At 40.2% G+C, this 22887-nt stretch overlaps 1 protein-coding gene across 2 annotated transcripts in view; it reads left to right on the top strand.

The window, feature by feature from the left end:
- Nucleotides 1-22887, top strand: part of LOC118561801 (follistatin-related protein 5-like) — a 120509-nt gene that overhangs the window by 33827 nt on the left and 63795 nt on the right. For both annotated transcript variants that reach the window (XM_036134031.1, XM_036134032.1), the window contains exon 3: nucleotides 11196-11229. In XM_036134031.1, the coding sequence (XP_035989924.1) occupies nucleotides 11196-11229 (34 nt within the window). The remainder of the gene's footprint in view (nucleotides 1-11195; nucleotides 11230-22887) is intronic.

Below are 22887 nucleotides of genomic sequence, written 5' to 3'. Positions count from 1 at the left end.
CTTCTGAAATGGAAGCACGTTGCTTACAGAGATTTGTTTATGTTATTTTTATCAAGAAGCTGTAGCCATTTTATTGTGTTTGTATACGTGAATACTCTTGCTGCTTGATCTATTAAAATGGTGAGTGTAACACTGAATATCACTTGAATATAGGGCTGAACAATAATTTAATAAAAATATCCTTCGATCGATACATGGGAGGTGCAATAGAAAAAAAGTCCTTCCTTTTGCATTCATGTATACATCATGTATACTGGTCACTACACCCTCCCAACCAATCACACACGCAGACCAAGGAACGGTCCATCACCAAGCTCTGCCCTCTTGAACGAGTTCAGAAAGCATGTTTTTTTTTCTTTTTTTAAAAACTTGCAATTTTGGTAAAAGGTTGGTTGAATAAAAGGTTGAGTTTTGCACTGTATCAAAAAAGAGGCCATTAAACAACAGCATAAAATGGTCAGGGCTTTACTCAAAATTTATGTCGAATTTTTTGATAATTATCCATCACTCAATATGATTTCAATTTTCGATATTCTTTTTTTTCCTATATAGTCTGGTCATACTTGAATAAAAGTCTAATATAGTTTCTTCACTTTCTTGCCCTATCTTACAAAGCAGCATTAAATATTTATTTCTTTTTTTATACTATTATGCTTTTTTGTGGCACTAGTAGCCTTTAATAAAAGTAGGCTGAGTTGAACTCTGGATGGCTGCATTGAAGACTAATGCCTCCATACATGGGTTGTGGACGCTGCCCCTGCACCACCAGCACACTCCTACACATCCCTTTCTGATAGGACGTGTTAAAACATGCCATTTTAAATTATTTCAAGACATTGGAATCAAAACATTTTAAAACAGAAATCAAATTGCAAAGATTACAAAAATGCATGTTGCACAGTTGCAACTTTGTTTATACAGTCTTAATTTATTAACTGTCTTCTAATATTAATTCCAAAAATGTATTCTAATTATTTTCTTCAGACTTTTTAATAAATTGTAGTCATTGTATATAAAAAAAGTATCTCAGTTATTTAGATCTTATATTGTACTTGTGTACTAAATTGTGGAGGTAAGGAGATGGGGAGGTAGCCAGTTTTAAAATAAAGCTAAAGGATATTTCTGCACTTTTAGTGCATAGGTCGCACGTCCAAAATAGCATCTAAAAAAGTGTTTGGCTAAAACAAACTAACTCTTTAACTTAAAGGTGTACACAAAGCAAACAAAGATCACACAGAGCACATTTAGGATCTGTCTGTACTGAGGGCGGCACTGAACATTGCAGTTGTGCTAATTGGGAAATGGAAACCTGGTGTGCAGGGAGCAGGAAGCAAAACTCACTAGGAGAAATGAAGCCTGGTTTCCAAACAACATTAAAAAGCCCAAAATGGAAAGGGAAATAAAGCTTTCAGGTAAGAAAATGATAAATGAATGCTATTAGTGGCAGTATTTTTATTTATGCATGGGACATATAACAGGTGAAACTGATTCTGTGAAATTATTTAGGGATTTTTGGAAACAGTAATGTTTACATTAAAGGTTTGATTTTTGAGTATTCTCTAGGTATAGAACAGGTTTACACTTGTTTTGTGGTGTCAGGTTTCATTCATCATTAAGATTGTTTGCTCACTGGTTCTGCCCCGCTCTCAAGTTATTGTGCTGCTGAATAATGTTTTCTAGCCTCATTGTGCATCAAAGTAGACGCCATACACTGGATTGCTCATCGTGAAATACCTAACCCCAGGGTTCCACTGAATGTGGAAGTGGTGTGGGAGCATTGTCCTTTCTGCCAGACGCCCTATTCCACCGGCAGTGTCAGTAGAGCGGCGTGCCTCTGCGCGGTGGGACCCGGATCACGCTATAGTAGTCCACCTGTAGACTTTAAATAAAATTAAAATTGTTGTCCATGGTGTCAAGTATCAAGTGAGATCCTCTGGTGGCTTGGTGCTGGAGTAGCAGGTAATGACGTATTGATGTTTCAGAGTAATATGCGATCCGAAGTCTGCACGTATAGTCTTCTACTTGTAAACTCTACCGGATCCACTTTGCTTTTCATCAGCTGACTTCTTGCCTGAACGATCCCTTCTGCTCCAGATTGACGTGGAGACGGTGCGGCAAAAATAGAACAGCTGCGTATTTTAGAGAAGCTGCGAACACTGGCACATCTGGGACAGTAGACCTTTGATTAATCTGGGGCTGACTAATGTCCTAGTCTTTGCCATTTTAGCTATATTCAATCCACTGAAATGGCATTTTCCCCCCTGTTCCCTTATCTTTGCAGATTTGGTTTCTATTTTCAAGCATTTGTTAGCTTAGTATCTGTATATCTTTATATGGTTTCCTGTCTCCGATCATCATGTTGCTCAAACCATGCTGTTCTCCTAAACAAGGTTTGGAATGATCCACAGAAAGAATTACTTCACTGACTGAACTCCATGCTGTTAATTTGAGCATGCACCTTTTAAATGAATGATTCAATTACACCGAATCAGCTGCATGATTTATCTGTCTAGTCTGCATTACTTTACTAAACCTGGTAAATTATTTGCCGTGCAACGATTATAATCTCTTTCAAAACCAGCGATTGATTTTGTTACTGATGTTGGACTGCCATTATTTTGAACAGGACTGTAATTGCACAATATATGATATTTCATCCAGGACTTTATCATGTTTTTATGTTTATTTGGTTTGTTTGAGCACAATGAATGAAATAACAATTTTGAAAAAAAAATTCTAATTAAAAAATAAAATAATTGACAATACTGAAAAACCAGAACTTTTCAGTCTTTTCTAAAGGTCATTGCAGGGTTTCCTTCCTTAAAAACTATATTTCTATCATATTTAATTTCCGCTGTAATCCAGGGCGGCATCACCTGCACTTTTGTGGGTGCACGGTTTATTTTTGGCATGTGTCTCCTCTCTCTGCCCTCTTTGCTCTAACTGCATGCAGGCCTTTCAGGACGAAGAGGCAGCAGCTGTGGTGAGCCTGTGAGACAGAGCTGAGGGAGAAGGAATGGGCTCAGCTCTCGCTGTTTCAATACAGTGACTCCAGAACAATTGGAGTCACCTAAAGTTGCCATCAACACAGAAACAAGTTGATAGACTTGTCACTTTTTGAAAGAAAATCGCTTGAGGAGTTTGATAAGTCTCTAAATATAGTAACACAGATGCTAAATGGGCAACACTGGAAAGAGCTGGTGGTGTTGGTTTTTCAAAATAAAGTACAGTTAAGTACTTTCTTTTCATGATACTTAAATTCTTTTCAAACTCTGATTATAGTTAGTATAAGTGCTCAAATATAGGCTATACATAATATAGGATGTATACATCTCATGCTTTGCATTGTTTAAACATATATTTGAAGGTGTGGCGGCTTTTATTTTTGCCATGGCAGTGCGCCACGGAAACCCTGCATTGCTATAGCTAGGGTGAGACTTTTCAGCTGCTTGCTAACTTGTTAATACTGTATCTCCTTTGTGTTTCAGCGTTGTAGAACGATGCATAGAGGTAGTTAATTGTTTTCCAGCTTTGCCTTTCTCTGCATTGATTACTATAAAGCACACTATATAATCGTCACATAAGCCACGGTCGAATGATTTTGTGCTATAAGGTCACAGTTTTAAGGCTATATAGATGCCTCTTTCAGACTCTCCATCTCCACTGATGAAGATTCACTCATTACAAGGTTCTGAAAGGTCAGAGCTACTCCCACTGGTGTAATCTGACCTACTTTGACTAATTCAGCTAACAACTGTCTGACCAATTCGCGGCAGCAATAAATTGCATAAAGGACAGAAGTTTTATTTTCAGATCATTAAATAAACGCTAATAAAAAAACAAGATGGTTAGATCATGGCTAATGTAAAGTACCCCACTCTAATGCAGATGAAAATTATGGCTTTTACTCCCAGTTTCTTTAATATGAGCATTAAACATTTAGGTGGTGGAACAGAACTTACAAAAATAATTCATATGTGTGACGAGACTTGATGTTTCACAAAATGCACTTAACTTTGTGTTGTTTTAGTCTGGAACTTAAGGACACATTTTACCATTAATAAATCAGACAACAATTTAAGTTTAAACCCCAGTTAGTGCTGGGCAACATGGCTGAAAACTGTATCACCATATAAGCATTTCATCTCAGTTGATAGGTAAAATAAAATGAACCAAAAATTATCGCTATTTGAAATAAGGACTAGAAGATAAAAGGCTTAATTTAAATATTTTTACTTTTAACCTTTAAAAAGAGGTCAACACAACCATGAAAAACTGTCAAATAAGTGGTGTGGTCAATGTGCAAAAGGTCTTTGCTGACAGCATCTCCTTTTCCGCAGATTCCCTGCACATCACGTAAAGCTTAGGAATATTTGTCTTGGAAAAGTTCTTTCGACCTGGTAGAATGTAACAGGGTTCAAGCACGCGAATAAGATTCTTGTATCTGTCCTGAGTGGTAGCATGGCCTTCACTAAATAATATGCCACTGCATCCGTTATTTCTCAATAACGTTTTGATATTATGTCATGTGGCACTTCTGCTGAGTACCTCTTGATGGTTGTCGGTTCTAACCAGACACCAATGGCTGTTTGACACTTCTGTACTTCAGTGGATGAGAAAGGCTGAGGTGGTAAAATAAATTTGTCGTATTGACAGACTTGGTAGGAATGACGGCCTTGCATAGTTTGCAGACAACAGACTCTTGTCGGACTTAAAATATCCTAAACGCTGCCAGACTGGTAACGTGACATTTCCCTTTTTTATTCAAAATTTTCTCTGGAGCTGTTGCACTCATTTTCCCTTCTCACTACACACTTTTTTATGTTTAAGCAGTTATGAGGTACGGTGGCGAAACATTAAACTGCTACTGCACATGTTACACATCTTACCAAAGAGTGAGTTAGTTGTTATCACCAGCCATGCTCAGTTGCACCATGAGAGGCCGAGAGACCACATATTGGGTTTCCTTAGGACATTCTTTGACCAATCTGTATAATCTGACACAATCTGTATAATTTGATTGAATTTGACTTTGGAAAGTGCCTTGAGATGACATGTTTTATGAATTGGCGCTATATAGATATAAATAGAATTGAATTGAAGCCTTTACCTCTGCTTACATCCCCAAAATGTTCGGCGGTTCTGGATCAAGGTTCAGTGAAATTGTACACAATTATAGGTATTTTCTTTGGATATTGATCACATGTCTATTGTGATATATATTGTTGTTTTATTGGCCAGCCCTAAGCCCAGTGTAATAAAAGAGTTGAATAGTACAAAGCATGTATACATGGAGCTCATTCACTTCCGCCAGCAGATGAACCACTCTCAGACGTTTCTGTCTGGGGCTCCAAGCGAAGACGGCTAACTCAATTTACCTGTACACAAACTCGTATAATATTTGTAATGTCACCATGTAGACCCTGCAGTTGGGGAGTGGTCAGCTCCGATTCCACCAACACCCATGTGGTCGATCCAGTCCCAGCTTGTTTCTTGATGATTTCTGCCTCTCCTTTTGCAGCCGTGATAAAATAAAATTAAATATAAGTATAAATCCAGTCCCTACTCGGGGTGAAAAAACATTCCTTAGCTGTCTTACAACAGCAACCCCCCAGAGCTAACCTTATCTTACACACACTCAAGCTGTTCTTATCCAACTGCTGCATCCTTTCTCATAGGCACTGTGAAGTATTAAAAGCTTGTACACTATTTTCCTTAACAATAGATAGCAGTGTGACACGTACACTTTAGTCAGTATTGCTTAGTGTCAAACTGGAAGGAAACATTGGCACACTTCAAGTCTGACTACATTGTGGAAAAGATGTTGTCCTCATTTAACATGTTCCTCTAATACCTGTCTGTGACGCGCCCTGAAGCCAAGGTGCAACACAAGTCAAGATAACCGCCTCAGGCAACAAAGGTTAAAAAGATTGTGAATCCTCTCCCTTCCCAATTATGCACACTGTATCTGTCACTATTAAAACACTTCTTCACCTGATGGAAAAACAAAACTTGTATTTAAAAATACACCTGTCAGCCTCTATTACCAAGAGAAAGAATTGGAAAAAGAAAACCCAACAACATCGGATCCTTCTTCACTGAAACCCAGTTGGTTTCTTATTTGCTCAGATTAAATCAGATGGGAACTATTTGAATTCATCTAGGCACAGAAAGCTGCACTGCAGAGTGTAAAAGAAAGTGGGCAAAAAAACAAAAACGGTTACTACTAATTACACATGATATGGTAATATCTTCATGTCTAAATGTATAAAATATAGTGACAAAAACAACTCTGTTTGCCACAGAACAGTATTTTTAGAAATAAGAACCTCTCTGTCACCTCTGTGCTTGATTTGATTCTTTAATCAATTGATCAAACCGCTGCTCTCGAGATGATGGAAGGCGGTGCTGAGGATCTCACACAGTTTTATCCGGCCATCACGAGGAAGCATGTCAGCAATTAAGATGGACAGATGGCATAGGCGGTGAGGAAATAGGAATAGAGATGTAGCTGCAAAGACGTAGCTTTGACAGGGAGGCTTACAACTGCTGCGCTCCTCGCGGGAGTCTTGGTCTCCTGGGAAGCCGCGGTGGTGTGTGTGTGTGGGGGGGGGTTTAGACAGACACGCTTTTATCAGTGAGCCTCATTACCGGTGGCATCCATGCTGAGGGACAAGAATGCAAAATGTCACTGCGCTTCAAATGCTGCCACATATTGGATTGTTCAGATGTGGCGTTGCGCTGAAAGACCACATTGTTCTATTTTCAAATATCATGTCGATTGCTTGTTTTCCTTGCATATATTAATGAAGTGCATCTCAAGCTGACAAATTTATGCAAGTCCTTAAGCTATAAAAAGCACAAGTGATCGGTCACTAATAAGCACGCAATGCACTTCAAAGCATCCATCCTTTTGCCAAAACATTCCTTGCACAAATTCTACGTTATTGGCATACATGACAGCTGCTATAAAAAGTAACAGCAAAAAAATTGACATAATGTAAATGTTAGTACGTTGATTGGAATTTAATGTGATATGCTCAAAGTAGCACACAAGATGTTGTCAATCTGGGAGAAATCAAAGGTATAGATTTCGTGTGTTCAGTTCCTTTCCTCTTATGCGTCTAAAGAAAGGTAAGTACCAAATATAATCGCAAGAAATTAATTTAAATGATTAAATGAATACTTTGTAAGTCATTGCAAATTTAGTTTACTTATAGATATTCACATCAACTCGTCTCAAGACACTTTACAAGAAAACATAAATTTTATGCACACAAATATGTAGTCCGTCCGTCCGTCCGTCCGTTGTCTTCCGCTTATCCGGGGTCGGGTCGCGGGGGTAGCAGCTTCAGTAGGGAGGCCCAGACGTCCCTCTCCCCAGCCACTTGGGCCAGCTCCTCAGGAGGAATCCCAAGGCGTTCCCAGGCCAGCCGGGAGACATAGTCCCTCCAGCGTGTCCTGGGTCTTCCCCTGGGTCTCCTCCCGGTGGGACGTGCCCGGAACACCTCTCCAGGGAGGCGTCCAGGAGGCATCCTGACCAGATGCCCGAGCCACCTCAACTGGCTCCTCTCGACGTGGAGGAGCAGCGGCTCTACTCTGAGTCCTCCCCGGATGACTGAGCTCCTCACCCTATCTCTAAGGGAGAGCCCAGACACACTACGGAGAAAACTCATTTCAGCCGCTTGTATCCGGGATCTCGTTCTTTCGGTCACGACCCAAAGCTCGTGACCATAGATGAGGGTAGGAACGTAGATCGACCGGTAAATCGAGAGCTTCGCCTTTTGGCTCAGCTCTCTCTTCACCACAACGGATCGGTACAGCGCCCGCTTCACAGCAGACGCTGCACCAATCCGCCTGTCGATCTCCCGCTCCATCTTCCCCTCATTCGTGAACAAGACCCCAAGATACTTGAACTCCTCCACTAGGGGCAGGACATCCTCCCCAACCCGGAGAAGGCACTCTACCCTTTTCCGGTTCAAGACCATGGTCTCGGATTTGGAGGCACTGATTTTCATCCCGGCCGCTTCGCACTCGGCTGCGAACCGCTCCAGTGAGTGCTGTAGATCACGCCCTGATGAAGCCAATAGGACCACGTCATCCGCGAATAGCAGAGACGCAATCCTAAGGCCACCAAAGCGGATCCCCTCAACACCTTGGCTGCGCCTAGAAATTCTGTCCATAAAAGTTATGAACAGAATCGGTGACAAAGGGCAGCCTTGGCGGAGTCCAACTCTCACCGGAAACGAGTCCGACTTACTGCCGGCAATGCGGACCAGACTCTGACACCGGTCGTACAGAGACCTGACAGCCCTTATTAAAGGGTCCGGTACTCCATACTCCCGGAGTACCCCCCACAGGATCCCCCGGGGGACACGGTCGAATGCCTTCTCCAGATCCACAAAGCACATGTAGACTGGTTGGGCAAACTCCCATGCCCCCTCAAGAATCCTGCTGAGGGTGTAGAGCTGGTCCAGTGTTCCACGGCCAGGACGAAAACCACACTGCTCTTCCTGAATCCGAGATTCGACTATCCGACGGACCCTCCTTTCCAGAACCCCTGAATAGACCTTACCAGGGAGGCTTAAGAGTGTGATTCCTCTGTAGTTGGAACACACCCTCCGGTCCCCCTTTTTAAATAGGGGGACCACCACCCCAGTCTGCCAATCCAGGGGGACTGCCCCCGATGTCCACGCAATGTTGCAGAGCCGCGTTAACCAACACAGCCCCACAACATCCAGAGCCTTAAGGTACTCAGGGCGAATCTCATCCACCCCCGGAGCCTTGCCACCGAGGAGCTTTTTAACAACCTCAGCAACCTCAGCACCAGAGATGGGAGAACCCGACCCAGAGTCCTCAGGCTCTGCTTCCTCAATGGAAGACGTGTTGGTGGGATTAAGGAGGTCTTCGAAGTATTCCGCCCACCGACGCACGACGTCCCGAGTCGAGGTCAGCAGCACACCACCCCCACTGTAAACAGTGTTGGTACTGCACTGCTTCCCCCTCCTGAGACGCCGGATGGTGGACCAGAATCGCTTCGAAGCCGTACGGAAGTCTTTCTCCATGGCCTCTCCGAACTCTTCCCACGCCCGAGTTTTTGCCTCGGCGACCAGCCGAGCCGCCTGCCGCTTCGACTGCCGGTACACATCAGCTGCTTCCGGAGTCCCACAGGCCAAAAAAAGCCCGGTAGGACTCCTTCTTCAGCTTGACGGCTTCCCTCACCGCTGGTGTCCACCAGCGGGTTCGAGGGTTGCCGCCACGACATGCACCGACAACCTTGCGGCCACAGCTCCGACTAGCCGCCTCAGCAATAGAGGCGTGGAACATGGTCCATTCAGACTCAATGTCCCCCGCCTCCCTCGGGACGTGTTTAAAGTTCTCCCGGAGGTGGGAGTTAAAGCTCCGCCTCACAGGGGACTCCGCCAGACGTTCCCAGCAAACCCTCACAGTACGTTTGGGCCTGCCCGGTCGGACCGGCTTCCTCCCCCGCCATCGGAGCCAACTCACCACCAGGTAGTGGTCGGTGGAGAGCTCCGCCCCTCTCTTCACCCGAGTGTCCAAGACATGCGGCCACAGGTCAGATGAAACGACAACAAAGTCGATCATTGAACTGCGACCTAGGGTGTCCTGGTGCCAAGAGCACATATGGACACCCTTATGCTTGAACATGGTGTTTGTGATGGACAATCCATGACGAGCACAGAAGTCCAACAACAAAACACCACTCGAGTTCAGATCAGGTGGGCCATTCCTCCCAACCACGCCCCTCCAGGTCCCACTGTCATTGCCCACGTGAGCGTTGAAGTCCCCCAGCAAAACGAGGGAGTCCCCAGGAGGGGCACTCTCCAGTACCCCTTCCAAGGACTCCAAAAAGGGTGGGTAATCTGAACTGCTGTTTGGCGCATAAGCGCAAACAACAGTCAGAACCCGTCCCCCCACACGGATGCGGAGGGAGGCCACCCTCTCGTTCACCGGGGAAAACCCCAACGTGCAGGCACCGAGATGGGGGGCAACAAGTATGCCAACCCCAGCTCGGCGCCTCTCACCATGGGCAACTCCAGAGTGGAAGAATGTCCAGCCCCTCTCAAGGAGACTGGTTCCGGAGCCAGAGCGGTGCGTCGAGGTGAGTCCGACTATCTCTAGTCGGAACCTCTCAACCTCGCGCACAAGCTCAGGCTCCTTCCCCACCAGAGAGGTGACATTCCACGTCCCAAGAGCCAGCTTCTGCAGCCGAGGATCGGAACGCCAAGGTCCCCGCCCTCCACTGCTACCCCAAATATGTAGTTAATTCAATTATGTAGTCAATTACTTGATCCTAGTCAGGTTCTATTTATTATCCCAATAGGTAAAATGTTTTCTAAGTAAATCAGGGATGAGTTACATCAAGTCATTGAATTTGCAGTAATCTCTCCTCATGAAGAATGCAAACAGCGAATGTGGAAAGTCGATTGCAAGGTGTATCGCAGCAGTCTCTCATACTGAGCCTGCATATAGCTACGGTGGTAAGGAGAATCCTCCTTTTAACAGGAGGACATCTGCAGAACTAGGCTCAGTTTGAGCCAATAGCTCCTTGAGTTGCTTTGTCTAAAAGACGAAAGAGGTCAAACACAGAACGACAGGGTCAGCCGTACTGGATCATCCACACAAAGAGAGCATGAAGTTATTGGCAGCCGTAGCTCAGCCCTCCAGGAAGTTGTCACAGCTAAACAGAAATGCCAGAGCAGATGTAACTTCCATCATCATCAAAAAAAAAAGGATATCATGTCTGAAAGCCCATGAATGACAGCGACATGCCATTACCTGCGAACATGATGCTGGTATCCTTTCCAACAGGACTGACAAATGCTTATTTAGTTTGGATCAACTGTTTGACATCTGAATAAACATTCCTGTAGAATATGTTGACACCTGGTATCTTGCAGCTTATCTGCAAGTGTATTTCCAATTAGAATGATTAAGTTGACTCTGTCTTTGTATTGGACTTTATTTCATCTGCTGTCATCAACCAACATTTTGTCTCATTCCTTCTCTATTTATCTGAATGCCCTTGTTTTGTGCCACTGTCTGGGTTTTTTTTTTCCCCCCAAGAAGAGGAAAAGGTAGAGTAATGGATGGCATGTGAAAAGCTGCAAAAAGGAGGATCGCTCCTTTCAGCCTGTGTAATAACCAATTTTGTGTGTGTTCTCTGTTTGCAGGAGAAGGAGAAAGCAGACGGGAGCATCAATCAATGTGAGTACACTTACAGTGTTCAAACCAAAACAGCATTTTTCAAAATATGCCACGTTGTGCTCCATCACGATATGTTTTTTTTTTTTTCTTCTGCCGTTAGTCTGCCATGTGCTTTGGTCCTCTGATTACTGGAAAACACACCTTCCTCGTAGTTCACCCCTAAATAGCTCAGATAAAATGGGCTTTTTGGGGGAAACCGAGAATAAAAGATCTGATAATAAAAGATGAGACATCCCGCTTGTAGCAGGATTACAATTATGGCTCAAGTGGCCTAAGAGTTTTATTTCCTGGAAAGAATTTCGGAGGTAGCATTGCTCCGCAGAGCCATGTGTGAAGTCTAGCTAGTAAAGATTTCCACATATTTCTTTATGACCAACCCCCAGCTGCACAAACGGCATCTTAAATCACTCATTTTCAGTGACAACCTCTCGGTAAATTTGACACGTAACTAATTATTTTGCTGTCAGATGTTTGTTTTGCCCTGTCAGGCACGGGAAAGTAATGTTTCTTTGACTTTGCTCCTCATACGCCGCTTTAGTGATTGCCCAAAGGGGTTATGCCTGTAATGGCCACTCAGTCTTTGCACTGAACCCAACATAATCTGGCTGTTGAGACTGATTCAGAGATGCTGGTTGAGTTTAGATTCAATAGCAGAGGACCAATAGCCAATCAGCTCTACAACTGCGTCAGCCCAATTTATTGGTGCTGCTGGTTAAGTTGTGATTAAAAAAAGTCTTAAAGACCAATTATGCTTTAATCTCTCCAGCTTTATCTGACACTGATAAATAATGATTGTTCCCAAGACTTTCAGAAGCGAAAAAAGGCCCCCATAATCACAAACCCTCCACACTTAACTTTTTCTTCCAAACACTTTGTTAGCATGTGTATAGCATGTAAAAAATCTAGACTTGGTGACCCCAGGTACCACTCTTTAATGTAGTTTCTTGTTCCAAGATGTATATGGTTCTTCATTCTGCCTAGAAACACGTGATAGGAGTTGACTTCTGTGTTATATTATATTTATACCTCAGGGGAAACAAAGTCATGGATTACTATCCTTCTGATCAACCTAAGAATACAGTAATGCAGCAGTTCCTCCTGTTTAAGTTCCCTTTTGATTGATATTTTAATTCATTGTAATTTTAAACCTTGAAATCTAATCTAATGAAATTTTATGTCTATAATATTGAATTGATATGATCATATTTTTGCCTTGAGATTAAATAAGAAATGGTGCCAATGGTGATTTTTTTTTTTTTAATCCTTTTTGTTCAAATCGACAATTAAATTGAGAAGTAAAAAAATTCAAATTACAGAGGAATATCCCTTAAGCTTACAGTGAAGATGATGCATTTATCTTAGTTCTTATACATCTTTATCAGGAGTGGCTATTAGGTGGCTGGCACTGTGTCGAAGCTACCTATAATTATAACAATCAACCGTGGTTTTTTTTGCTTTTGATGTTTGGGTTTGTTGAAATATGGTAATGTTTGTAAAATACTCATGACGGAGGGTGTTTTTTTTTAAGATTAAAGGTGCATCATCGGACCAAAGGATAGTTAACATTTTGATGAGGACATTAAAGAAAAAAATCTGTTGTAACCACGGTTCATGTTCTTTTTGTTATTTGTGTTTATGATGGACTTAGTCTGGCTTTACCATTTGTATTCAGTTTGCATTCACAGCTAAGTTGCTTTGAAAAGCTGTGCTTACTGTAGCTGCACTAGAACCGCTAATGAAGATGAAGTGCTTTCTGTTTGGTGCCATATTCACACATTTCAAGTTTTGTGTATTTTTGCTATTGCAAAGCTTGACAGTGAGACTGAATAAAATCTTTAGGACAAAATGCTGCCTTCTTCACAAGTGACTTCACTTCGAAGGATTAGGACTCTATAATGTACAGTGTTTGTCTGAAGAGTGTTGTTTTTCTGCTCACAGTTCTATGAGCTTGATTCTATTTGACGTAAACGTGACACAGAGGATTTGTTTTTGTACAGTTATTATTGGAAACCATATTTTTTTTCTCTTCATATTTTAATTCTTTAGAATTTTTAGTTGACAGTTGTTTTATTTTTTATATGAACATATTAAAAACGTTTTTTACAAAATAATTGCTTTCTAGCTGTGTGTGCATTGTTTGACTAAGTGGGTTCTCTTGAAGAAATAAGCTTTTTTTTAAGCTGAAATCTGAGAGGTTCTTGGCTGCACTACTTTAGCACGATTCCTACAGCAATAGTTTACTACTGCATGAAATTCTCTGTAGACAAATGTAGGTTGTCTTATAATAAAGACAACCTTGTTCTCTTTTGAAATCTTAAAATTTTTACATTTTTTTATCGTAAAATGCAACAAGCTTGTAAGCTGCAAATTTGATTTGCTCTCAAAATTAGATTTTTTCCCCTTGTGATTTATTTATTTTTTGTCAGATTTATAGTCTTGAATTGTGATTAAGTTACAAAAATAAACACTTCTGAGTTACCTTTGACTGTCGCTTTAAAGACATGAGACTGCTGAAACTCTTTGTTTGGAGGTTGGATCTTAGTAACAATCTTTCTCTTGTAATCAAAAGTGAAACTAAGCCAGAGCGTAAACTACATACTACAGCTTTGTTAGAGAATGCTCGGCATACAGATATTCTACCTGCAAAAGAGTGCGCTTGACTTATTAGCCTTGACGTTTGTGAACTATTGCTTCATGATGGTTTACAATGACCTGTTTCTGTTGGCAGGAGCTTCATGATAATCACCACAGAGATGTCTGTCAAACTGTATTAACAGGCTTTAGTTTTTTTCATTTCAATAAAATAAACTTACTTAAACTTATTTTATTCTGCCAGTGTGTAGCTTTTGTCAACTGCAACAACAAAAATATATCTTTTCAATACAAATTTGGTTTTCTGTTTATTTTCTCATTTATCGTGACATCACACCTTACTAATTATGTCGTATTGTTGCACTTTTAAAAAACATCTTTTCTGTTTAGAGTTGACTACAAAGCTTTTAAAGTTGACGTAAAACATGGTTTCCCTGATATTCTTTATATCCATCATTTTACAGTGTGGGAAACCAACCTCCCCGGAGCAATTAGAGCACTGTAAAGTGAAGGAATGGGCAATATGGACATAGGGAGCTGATTATAAGTCATTACAAAGACAAAATAAAAACACTTTGGCTAATTTAGAAATTTGACATGAAAATGTGTTAATTTTTTTTGCATTTTTTTCCCTTTGGCATAAATCTTTAGCTGTTAAAATAGTTAAAAGCTGTTTTTCATTTTGCTGAATGCTTAATGAAAAAGTTGATGAATGTTCCTGTGTTAAACAAGGCATAATGACAATATTAAAAATCCTAACCTGCTGCAAAGCAGTTTATAAGAACATTTTATGACATGTATTTGATTAGAAAGTGTTTAATTGCGTTGTACAAAACTTGAAAATAGGTTTTAGGCCAAAGAGAAATAAAAGAAAACTTGCCCTTCAGTCGTTTCACTTGACTTGTCCATCAAATATTTGAAACTTGACGCGGACTTTGGGTGAACGACTTCTTTGTTAAAGTCTTGTAACTTGAATTGTAACACCCCTTTGAGACATGCGGAGAAATCTGCTTTTATCTATCTTCTGAACAAACAAATTAAAAACATTGAAGGAAAACATAACATGTGCACAAAACACTGTTTGAATAAGAATGAGTCTGGGTCAGGCTACCTATCCGCTAGTTTGTACCCTCATTTCATACCTGCACATTTTCATTTCATTCCATATGTACTTTAAGTTGTTTCTCTTGGTAGTCAATTATTGTGATAGAAATGCTCATGAAATGTTTAAATCTGAACTCTTTTGAAATACGACTCGTAAGGACCACTGACCAAACCAAAATAATTGTGTTGATTAAAAATAAAGCCCCATTTCCTTACAATAGAGTCTAGGGATATCTTAGAAAATGCAATAATTGGGTACTCTGTGATGGACCGGGGACCCATCCAGGGTGTACCCCACCTCTTACCTAATGACCGCTGGAGATGTGCACCAACCCCTCCGCAATCCTGCACGAATAAGTGGATATAGACGATGGATGGATGGATGGATGGAATAATTGGGTACTAGGCGTCCCCCTGGCAGGTACAAATTGGTGCAGACCCAATATGAATGTTACTTTATAGATGGCACCATTTGGTACCAGAAAGAGTTGGTCACAAAATGACCAAAACTTGCAAGGCTATGAAACGCCAAAGGAGCATATTGGCAGCCTACCAGTCAGAACAGGGAAAAACTTTACACTTTCAGCAAAAACTTTACAAGTAAAGAGCTTCTGTACTCGTCTCGTACAGTAAAGTAACAATTTATTTGTCTATGCATCTGATACCCACAACAGTTTTAAGTTGTTGGACAACTGATAGCAGAAATAAGAAAATATCCTCTGTGTTAGCAAGTTGTGTCATTTAAAAAGGCGTGGTTGTGGTGCCATCTTCATGCCTCACATTCAGACAGTAAAATTAAACAAAATAGCCCAGTTTTAACTCTGGAGCAGAGATATTTCTAGTTGAAAGCTGCTTTATTACAAAGATTGTATGTAAAGGTTAGCTGGCAGGTGAGCCATTCCAAGTTAAAAAGGTCACCGCTCACTCTTGTCGTTTTAGATTATTTACTCCTTGTGTTATTCTTGTCGCTAGGATCCATATGGAAAAATTTAATACTCCTCATTTATACCAGGGAATGGAGATTAATTTGGTCTTGAGTGCTTAATTTATGAACCTTTGCAGAGGCCTAATCGGAGTTTGTTACCGTCACAAATTAAACAATGGCAAGAGGCAAAGCAAGTTAAGCAGTCCTGTGGTTCATTTAGATTGTAATTGGGTGAGAATTAGATGGGACAAGGTTGACAGAGAGACTCTCTAATAAGCAGCAAATGACTGGGGAGGAAGCTGGGATGAGACAAGGAAGGAGAAGAGAGGAGACAGTCTAGAGAGAATCAGGACGTGGTGGGGGGGGGGGGGTTGACAGATTTGAAGTAATGTACTTAATTATTCAGTCATTGTCAGCTTTTCAATGGAGATGGGGAATCTAAAGGCAGAGAAAAAAACTCGACCAAATGGTGACAAAGAAATGAGAAAAGAAAAAAAACTATGGGATATTTAAGGGAATAGAATTTTTTTTAAACCACAGATACAATGGATTTTGGTCCAATAAGACAAGTGGATATTAATAATCAATTAGAATGTATCCCTGTGGTTTAAAAATATAGTAATGTTTTAATATTTAAATTATCCTTACTAAATCTGGTGATCATTCATAGTTATTGACATTCCTGCCGGCTCTATACGTAGTAAAACTGCATCACAAATATAACCTATTGTTTGATAAAACTTGGCAAAGGCTGACTGGTGATGGAGACAGAGGATTAAAGTTGTATGGAAAACATTTCAGGGGTGACAAATTTCACATTATTTATTAGGGACCACAAGATCTTGACATTGTTGATGTTTTTTCATCCCCCTGCTGTGCCACTGTGCACATTTACAACGCCGCGTTTACGTAAATCTAGGGCATGTAGAACAATGAAGTTAGTGTTAATATTTAGTGTGAGCCATTATTAATGGCCTGTCGCAAAGTGGGGGAAGTTTTCAGTGATACGATAAATACAGCTGGTGATACTGACGGATGTGGCAGTGAAATAAAGATGATTCTTGGCAGATGCTAAAAGAATAGCCAGTAACTTTTGTACGGTGGCTAGTCTAGTTTGGCTTTGTTTATTCATCCTAGATGGTTCAACAGCGAGGAAGAGGTAAAAGATTAAAAAAACTCAAACAAAAAAAAATAAAACAGATTTTCTTTCCCTTTTGCTTTTCTTTTGCTTCTGACATATTTATTTTTTAATTGACGATAGCATTGCTATTTACTTTTTTTGTGTCTCTGAGATTTTCCCCTTAACCTAAACTAAATTACACATTTAAACCAATATTTCACCACATGTAGGGTTGCAATGATCAGTCTGCTTGAACACATGTTGACTATAAAAGTTAACCCCCAATGTAACTGCAGAACCGTCTAATTGATCTTCATAAAGGTCTTCTATTGTTACAAAGCACTACAGGAAGTTGTGGAGGGAGTTATACGCAGTAATGCAAGCACCACAGTGCTGTGTGGCCGTTTTAGCAGCTGACATGTTTTGCTAGTTAAAACACACTTGGATCACCACTGTAATTATTATCTGGGTCCGTTTTTGCTATTAGCTTGCATGAGACATATAAAGCTGGAGTGGGTCGAGACAGAACACCTCACAACCTGGCTCAGGAATTATGACAAAAAAGGGACACAAAAACAATTTGTAAGTATTTGTATTAAAAAAAAAACTGTAAAGTCAGCAAACTATATCAAACCAAGCCAACTAACTAATGCCAGACTAATTGAAACCAAACCTTGGAGGAAAACCCATGGCAAAAGACAGAGGGGCGAGATAAGCCCATTCACCCTCTGTTGTTGCTGCGCAGCATCTAAGCCTTTTCAGAGTGATGGATTCAGGTGTTTCCAATTTGCTTGTCTGCTGCACTCCAGCCAATAGATCCGTTCCTGCAACAGCTCAAACAAACAAACAGTCAGCTGACAGGGCCGTCACGACGTAAATGGGCTGGTTTATTTTCAGACTCTGATGCTTGGGTGTACCCCACAAGGGATAGGCGTGTTAGGAAATGGATGGATGGATGGATGGATGGATGGATGCCTGGGTGTGTGTGTCTGGTAGGGGTTGCTGTTCGCTGCTTCATAGAGCAATAGAGAGTGGATAGGGGCCTTAATTTTGGGTTGTTATAACTTAATAAATACCCATTATACAGCATCAATGTGTTTTTCCCATCAAGAGGTGGCAACACTTTATGTGTTCAGTGATGTTTATAAACCCTTATTGAATGATGACTGCTTGGCAAATAAAGTTTGGGTATTTAAAAAAAAATGTTTATTAATTTTTCCCAATGCATTAGTAGCAACGCTAAATAAGTATCACTGTTCTGAATTTACCATTCTTTGCGTAAAGGGCTATTTTGCTGTTTTTGTTGACTCTGAACTTTGTTCAGTTCTACTAAAATATTTTAAATGTAGATTGGTCAAACCTGGGCTTAGTTATTCTAAAATGATATTCTTCAGAGCATGCAATTTTCTATATGCCATTCTCCTTTTAATAAAATGACTTCTTTTTCTTTTAAGTTGATGCTCGTTTTTTACCATTATTTTGTGTCCTGCCTGGAACAAAGTTCTTGGTTAAATTAAAATAGTTTTAAGTCTAAATCGTCCATGGTTATGATTAAATTTGGGCTTAACTCTATCGGGCATTTCTGACAAACATTAAAAACGACTATCTCTGGCGGAGCAGGGTGTTCAGATCTTGATGGTTGTAGTATAGAACAAGCTATTACTGTGTCGTGCGTAAATGGTTAGTAGCAATGTGTGCTAATTTTAACTTAAAAATTAAATCAAACGTTTTTATGATGATTTGGACTCATATATGCTTAAGAAAAAGTCTGTCCTGTCATTTTCTGCTGCTGTGTTCTGATCGTCTATTGGCACCCCAGATAATTAGATTACGCTAGCAGAACATTTCCCTGCTATGAATTGTAAATCACTACCTTGCTCAAATTATAATTCTCTTTGAAATATGATTTAACTGTGGAGCAATAAAGATTGCTCTACAGTTAGTGAAGCTTCACTGAGTCATGAAGAACATAATCAAATTAGTAAAATAAAAGGGGCTGCATTGAAATTGGTCCCGCTTTTTTGTTGGATAAAAAAAAATTTAAACTATCTTCAAGTAAAGTTATGACTATAAATCTCAGTTTTTACACCATTATGAACATAAATTTGGTCAGGCTTGAGATTTGATTCAGTGCATAGGCAGACAATGTTTTATGTTATCAGAATTCAGTACAAGTGTGAAAGTCAAAGACGAAAAGGGTTTTACTGTAGTGACGGTTCTGGCTCCATGGTGAGCGTGCCGGCAGATCCTGATGAAGGGCTTAAGGAGGGCATTCAGCACCTCAAGGGAGTTGGAGGGACTGGCAGTGGCACTCTCAATAACACTTTCATCTGACTGCTATAAGCAGCAGTAGCAGCGGCCAAATCTGGAGGCACAAAAAGATTCAGCCATTGCAGATCACAACTGTGGCGACTGACACATTGGTACAATGACCAGGCAAAGGTTCAAACTTCTTTATAAATGTGGGATTATTCTAAGAGCTCCTCTTAATTAATCTCATTACTGTTGTTATATTGCACAAAAACTCCACTAACATGAGAAGTATCTGCATAGGTTTGAGTTTATTCACCAAAACCTAGGTCCTTTTAACTAATTTTCTTGTCAAAAGAACTGATAGTGTCTAAGAAATTGAGTCATTATTTCATTACATATTAAGTGATGTTTAAAGCAGTTATTTATATTAATTTGGAGTATGAGCATGTCTTACAAATTATGTTTCTCATAAAATAAAACCAATAAAAAGGATATTTCTTGCAGAAATGTTCTCTTGTGGTCCACAAAATTAAGCTTGAGTCTGCAGACGGATACTGACACCCTCCACAAACAGGGTAAGCCACAAAAGGTCAAGCTGACGGTCCAGAGTACAGTATCCAAGTGTATTACTGGAACGTTAGGTGGAAGGAGAAGGTACAGTAGAAAGGGCACGAATAACATAACTACAGCACTGAAGGTTTAGTGAAATAAATCCCTTTGAAATGTGTGGAGGAGATTCCCACGGTGTAGAATGTGGCTGGAGTCAGTGCTTCAGGGTCACCACACTCAGATAAATTCTGAAAATGGGACGTAATCTTTTGTTTGCATTAAGCCCCTCCTAAAATGGAGACATTAGAAGAATCCTACTTTGGCTAAGGAGAAGAAGGACCGGGCTGCTCAGTGGTCAAAAGCCCTTTTTCAGATGAAACTACATTCTGTATTTACATGTAGAAATCCAGTTTTGAAGGAAAACTAAGAGGCGCAGAATCAAAGTTGTGTGAGGTGATCTGCTGTAATGGTTCCACTGTGCTTTATCAAATACAAAGTCAGCACAGCGACTTACCAGGACATTTTAGAGCCTTTCATGCTTCCTTCTGCTGACAAGCTTTAAGGAGATGCTGCAGAATTAGGCACCTGGCTACTTTACCAAAAGGTATAAATACCTGCTTTAACAACTATGGTATCACCGTAATTGACTGAACTTAACGAAGCAGAGAATCTATGGAATATTTCTAATTGGAAGAGATAACGGAGCCAACAATCCAGACAGATTTAGCTTCCATTAGACTTCAGCAGAGTCCTGGCTTTTCATGCAAAATGATGTTTTAAATCGGTACACTGTATAAAGACATTTCAATATTAAAAATCATTAGTTTATTATGTAATATTGCATTTTTCTTAAAAAAAATAATAATAATTTTGCCATCTGATAAGCCATAGTTACAAAAAACTAATTGAATTGAATTTCTTACATTTATAGCCAAAGTAACTTTTTCAATATTTGTTTAAATTAGATTTCATAATTGCCTTAAACCTTTTTTTTTTCTTCTGTTTAGGAGTCTGCTTGGAAAGACAATTCTTTTAAATGAGCAAAAATATACTTTAATCTACTCATCTCTAATTATTGTAATTGTCTGCCACTCTGCCTCTCTTTTTGTTTTTCATATTCTACTCCAGAGGTCAAATTCTCAATGACACAGCAGCTGCTGCCTGAGCTTTGACATCACTGCAAAGCTTTCAGATCTGTTCCTTACCTTCATCCACCCCCAATTTTTACTGCTTTACACATCAACTGAAGACGGGTTTATGAGCTGAGAACAAAAATGATTGCTTTTGAATTCGGATTATATGCCTCTGTGCTCAGCTCTATCTTTGGCCGCTGCTCCATCTCTCTGCTCCTGCCTCTGTGTCTATAGGTCCATATATCTACATCTATAGCTGTGTCTAAATCCATATCTACATACAGAAGGATGACAAAGTGAATGAATAGCCAGCATGGAGAGTCTTGGATATCAGTGGTATGTCAGCCAAATGGCTTTTTAATCCATTCTTCCAGTTTCTGGACTTCTTATGGAGGGATTTAATGCAGTTTTTCAAGAAATATTGACTTGTTTGGCTTTTTGTAGATGGTGGTGGAAAATACTAACATGTCCCATTGGTCTGCAACTAGGTGGAGATCCTACATCTATGCAGGCCAAACCCTAAAGTCGACCTTATTTTCACATTTGAAAAAAAAAATAAAAACATTCACAGAGTACACTCAAGCCTGTTGAAAGTGATGTTTTTTGTCTTTGAAGAGACTAACATACATTATCATAGGATAAATTACTATTGCAAAACAATTTATTACCCTGTAACGTTTTTACATCCAGTCCAACTACATAAATCAACGTGTTATTGGATTTTTTTGTTTGAAATGCCAACACAAAGCTGTTCATAATTGTAAGGGAAAGAAAAAATAAGCACGAATCTGAAGAAAATTTAGCATTCAGTTGTATTAAACCCCTCTGGCTCAAAGAATTCTACAACCACCTTTAGCTGGAGTTACAGCTGCAAACCCTTTGCAGTATGTCTTAGCTTTGCATAATAAAATACATAACTTTGCTCATTGTTCTTAAAATAGCTCAAGCTTCATCAGATTAAATTAAGCACATCTCAGAACAGCATTTTCAAGTGTTCCCAAGTATTTTCAATTGAATTTAGGCCTGGACTTTGATTGGGTCAGTCTAACACCCTAGAGGTTTTGCAGTATGTTTAGGTTTGGGTGCAGAATATCTGGGATATCTAAAGTCTCTTACAGGTTTAACAGGTTTTCATCCAGACTGTGCTGTATTTGGCTCCATCCACCTTCCTATCTAAGTGTCCCCACAGCATGATGCTGCTACCACAATGTTTTTCCATAGAGATGTTTTATTCGGGGTATTGTGCAGTGTTGGTTTGCCTCTAAATATGCATTTTACATGTTGGCACAAAAGTTTAAACTTTGTCTTATCTGACTAGACCTGTACACGATTTATGGCAAATGTTCAACATGATCACTTAAGGCTTTCTCCTTGTGATGCGTCCATAGAGACCACCATTTGTGGTTTGTACGCCTGATAGTTGTCCTGTTGACAGATTCTCCCACCAGAGCTGTCAGTCTCTGTAGCTCCTCCAGAATTTCCATGTGCATCCATGTTTTGGTAGGTTTGCGGTTGTGCTGTCCTTTTGTTTTGGAGAATCGACTGAACAATGATCTGTGAAATGATCGAAGTTTGGGATCTCATTTATTATCCTAAACCTCCTGCAGACTTCTCCACAGCTCAATCCTTATGTTGAAAATGTGAGGGATGTAATCACTTTTATGAGATACTGTATGTAGTTATGCATCACCTTATGTTGGTCTCTCACAAACAAATCCCCCAAAATACTTTTGCATTTGGGGTTGTATCTAAACAAAATGTGCGGTGTACTGCACAGTGACAGACTGCCGCCGCATGCTTTGAGCGTGACTCATATGAGGGTGGGGGGGCTGCGTAATCCAAATCCCAGAATTAGAGGAAAACATGAATTCAGCATTGACTCACATTTGTGTTTCGTTATATTTAGTCAATCTTCAAACCAAAGCATTCATTTGGGATGCAACATATTAAATATTAATACAAAATTATTATTATATTTTTTT

The sequence above is a fragment of the Fundulus heteroclitus genome, unplaced genomic scaffold, assembly GCF_011125445.2.
Source record: "Fundulus heteroclitus isolate FHET01 unplaced genomic scaffold, MU-UCD_Fhet_4.1 scaffold_72, whole genome shotgun sequence".
NCBI lineage: Eukaryota > Metazoa > Chordata > Actinopteri > Cyprinodontiformes > Fundulidae > Fundulus > Fundulus heteroclitus.
Note: the sequence above shows the minus strand (reverse complement) of the source record. Positions and strands in the feature narration are given on the sequence as shown.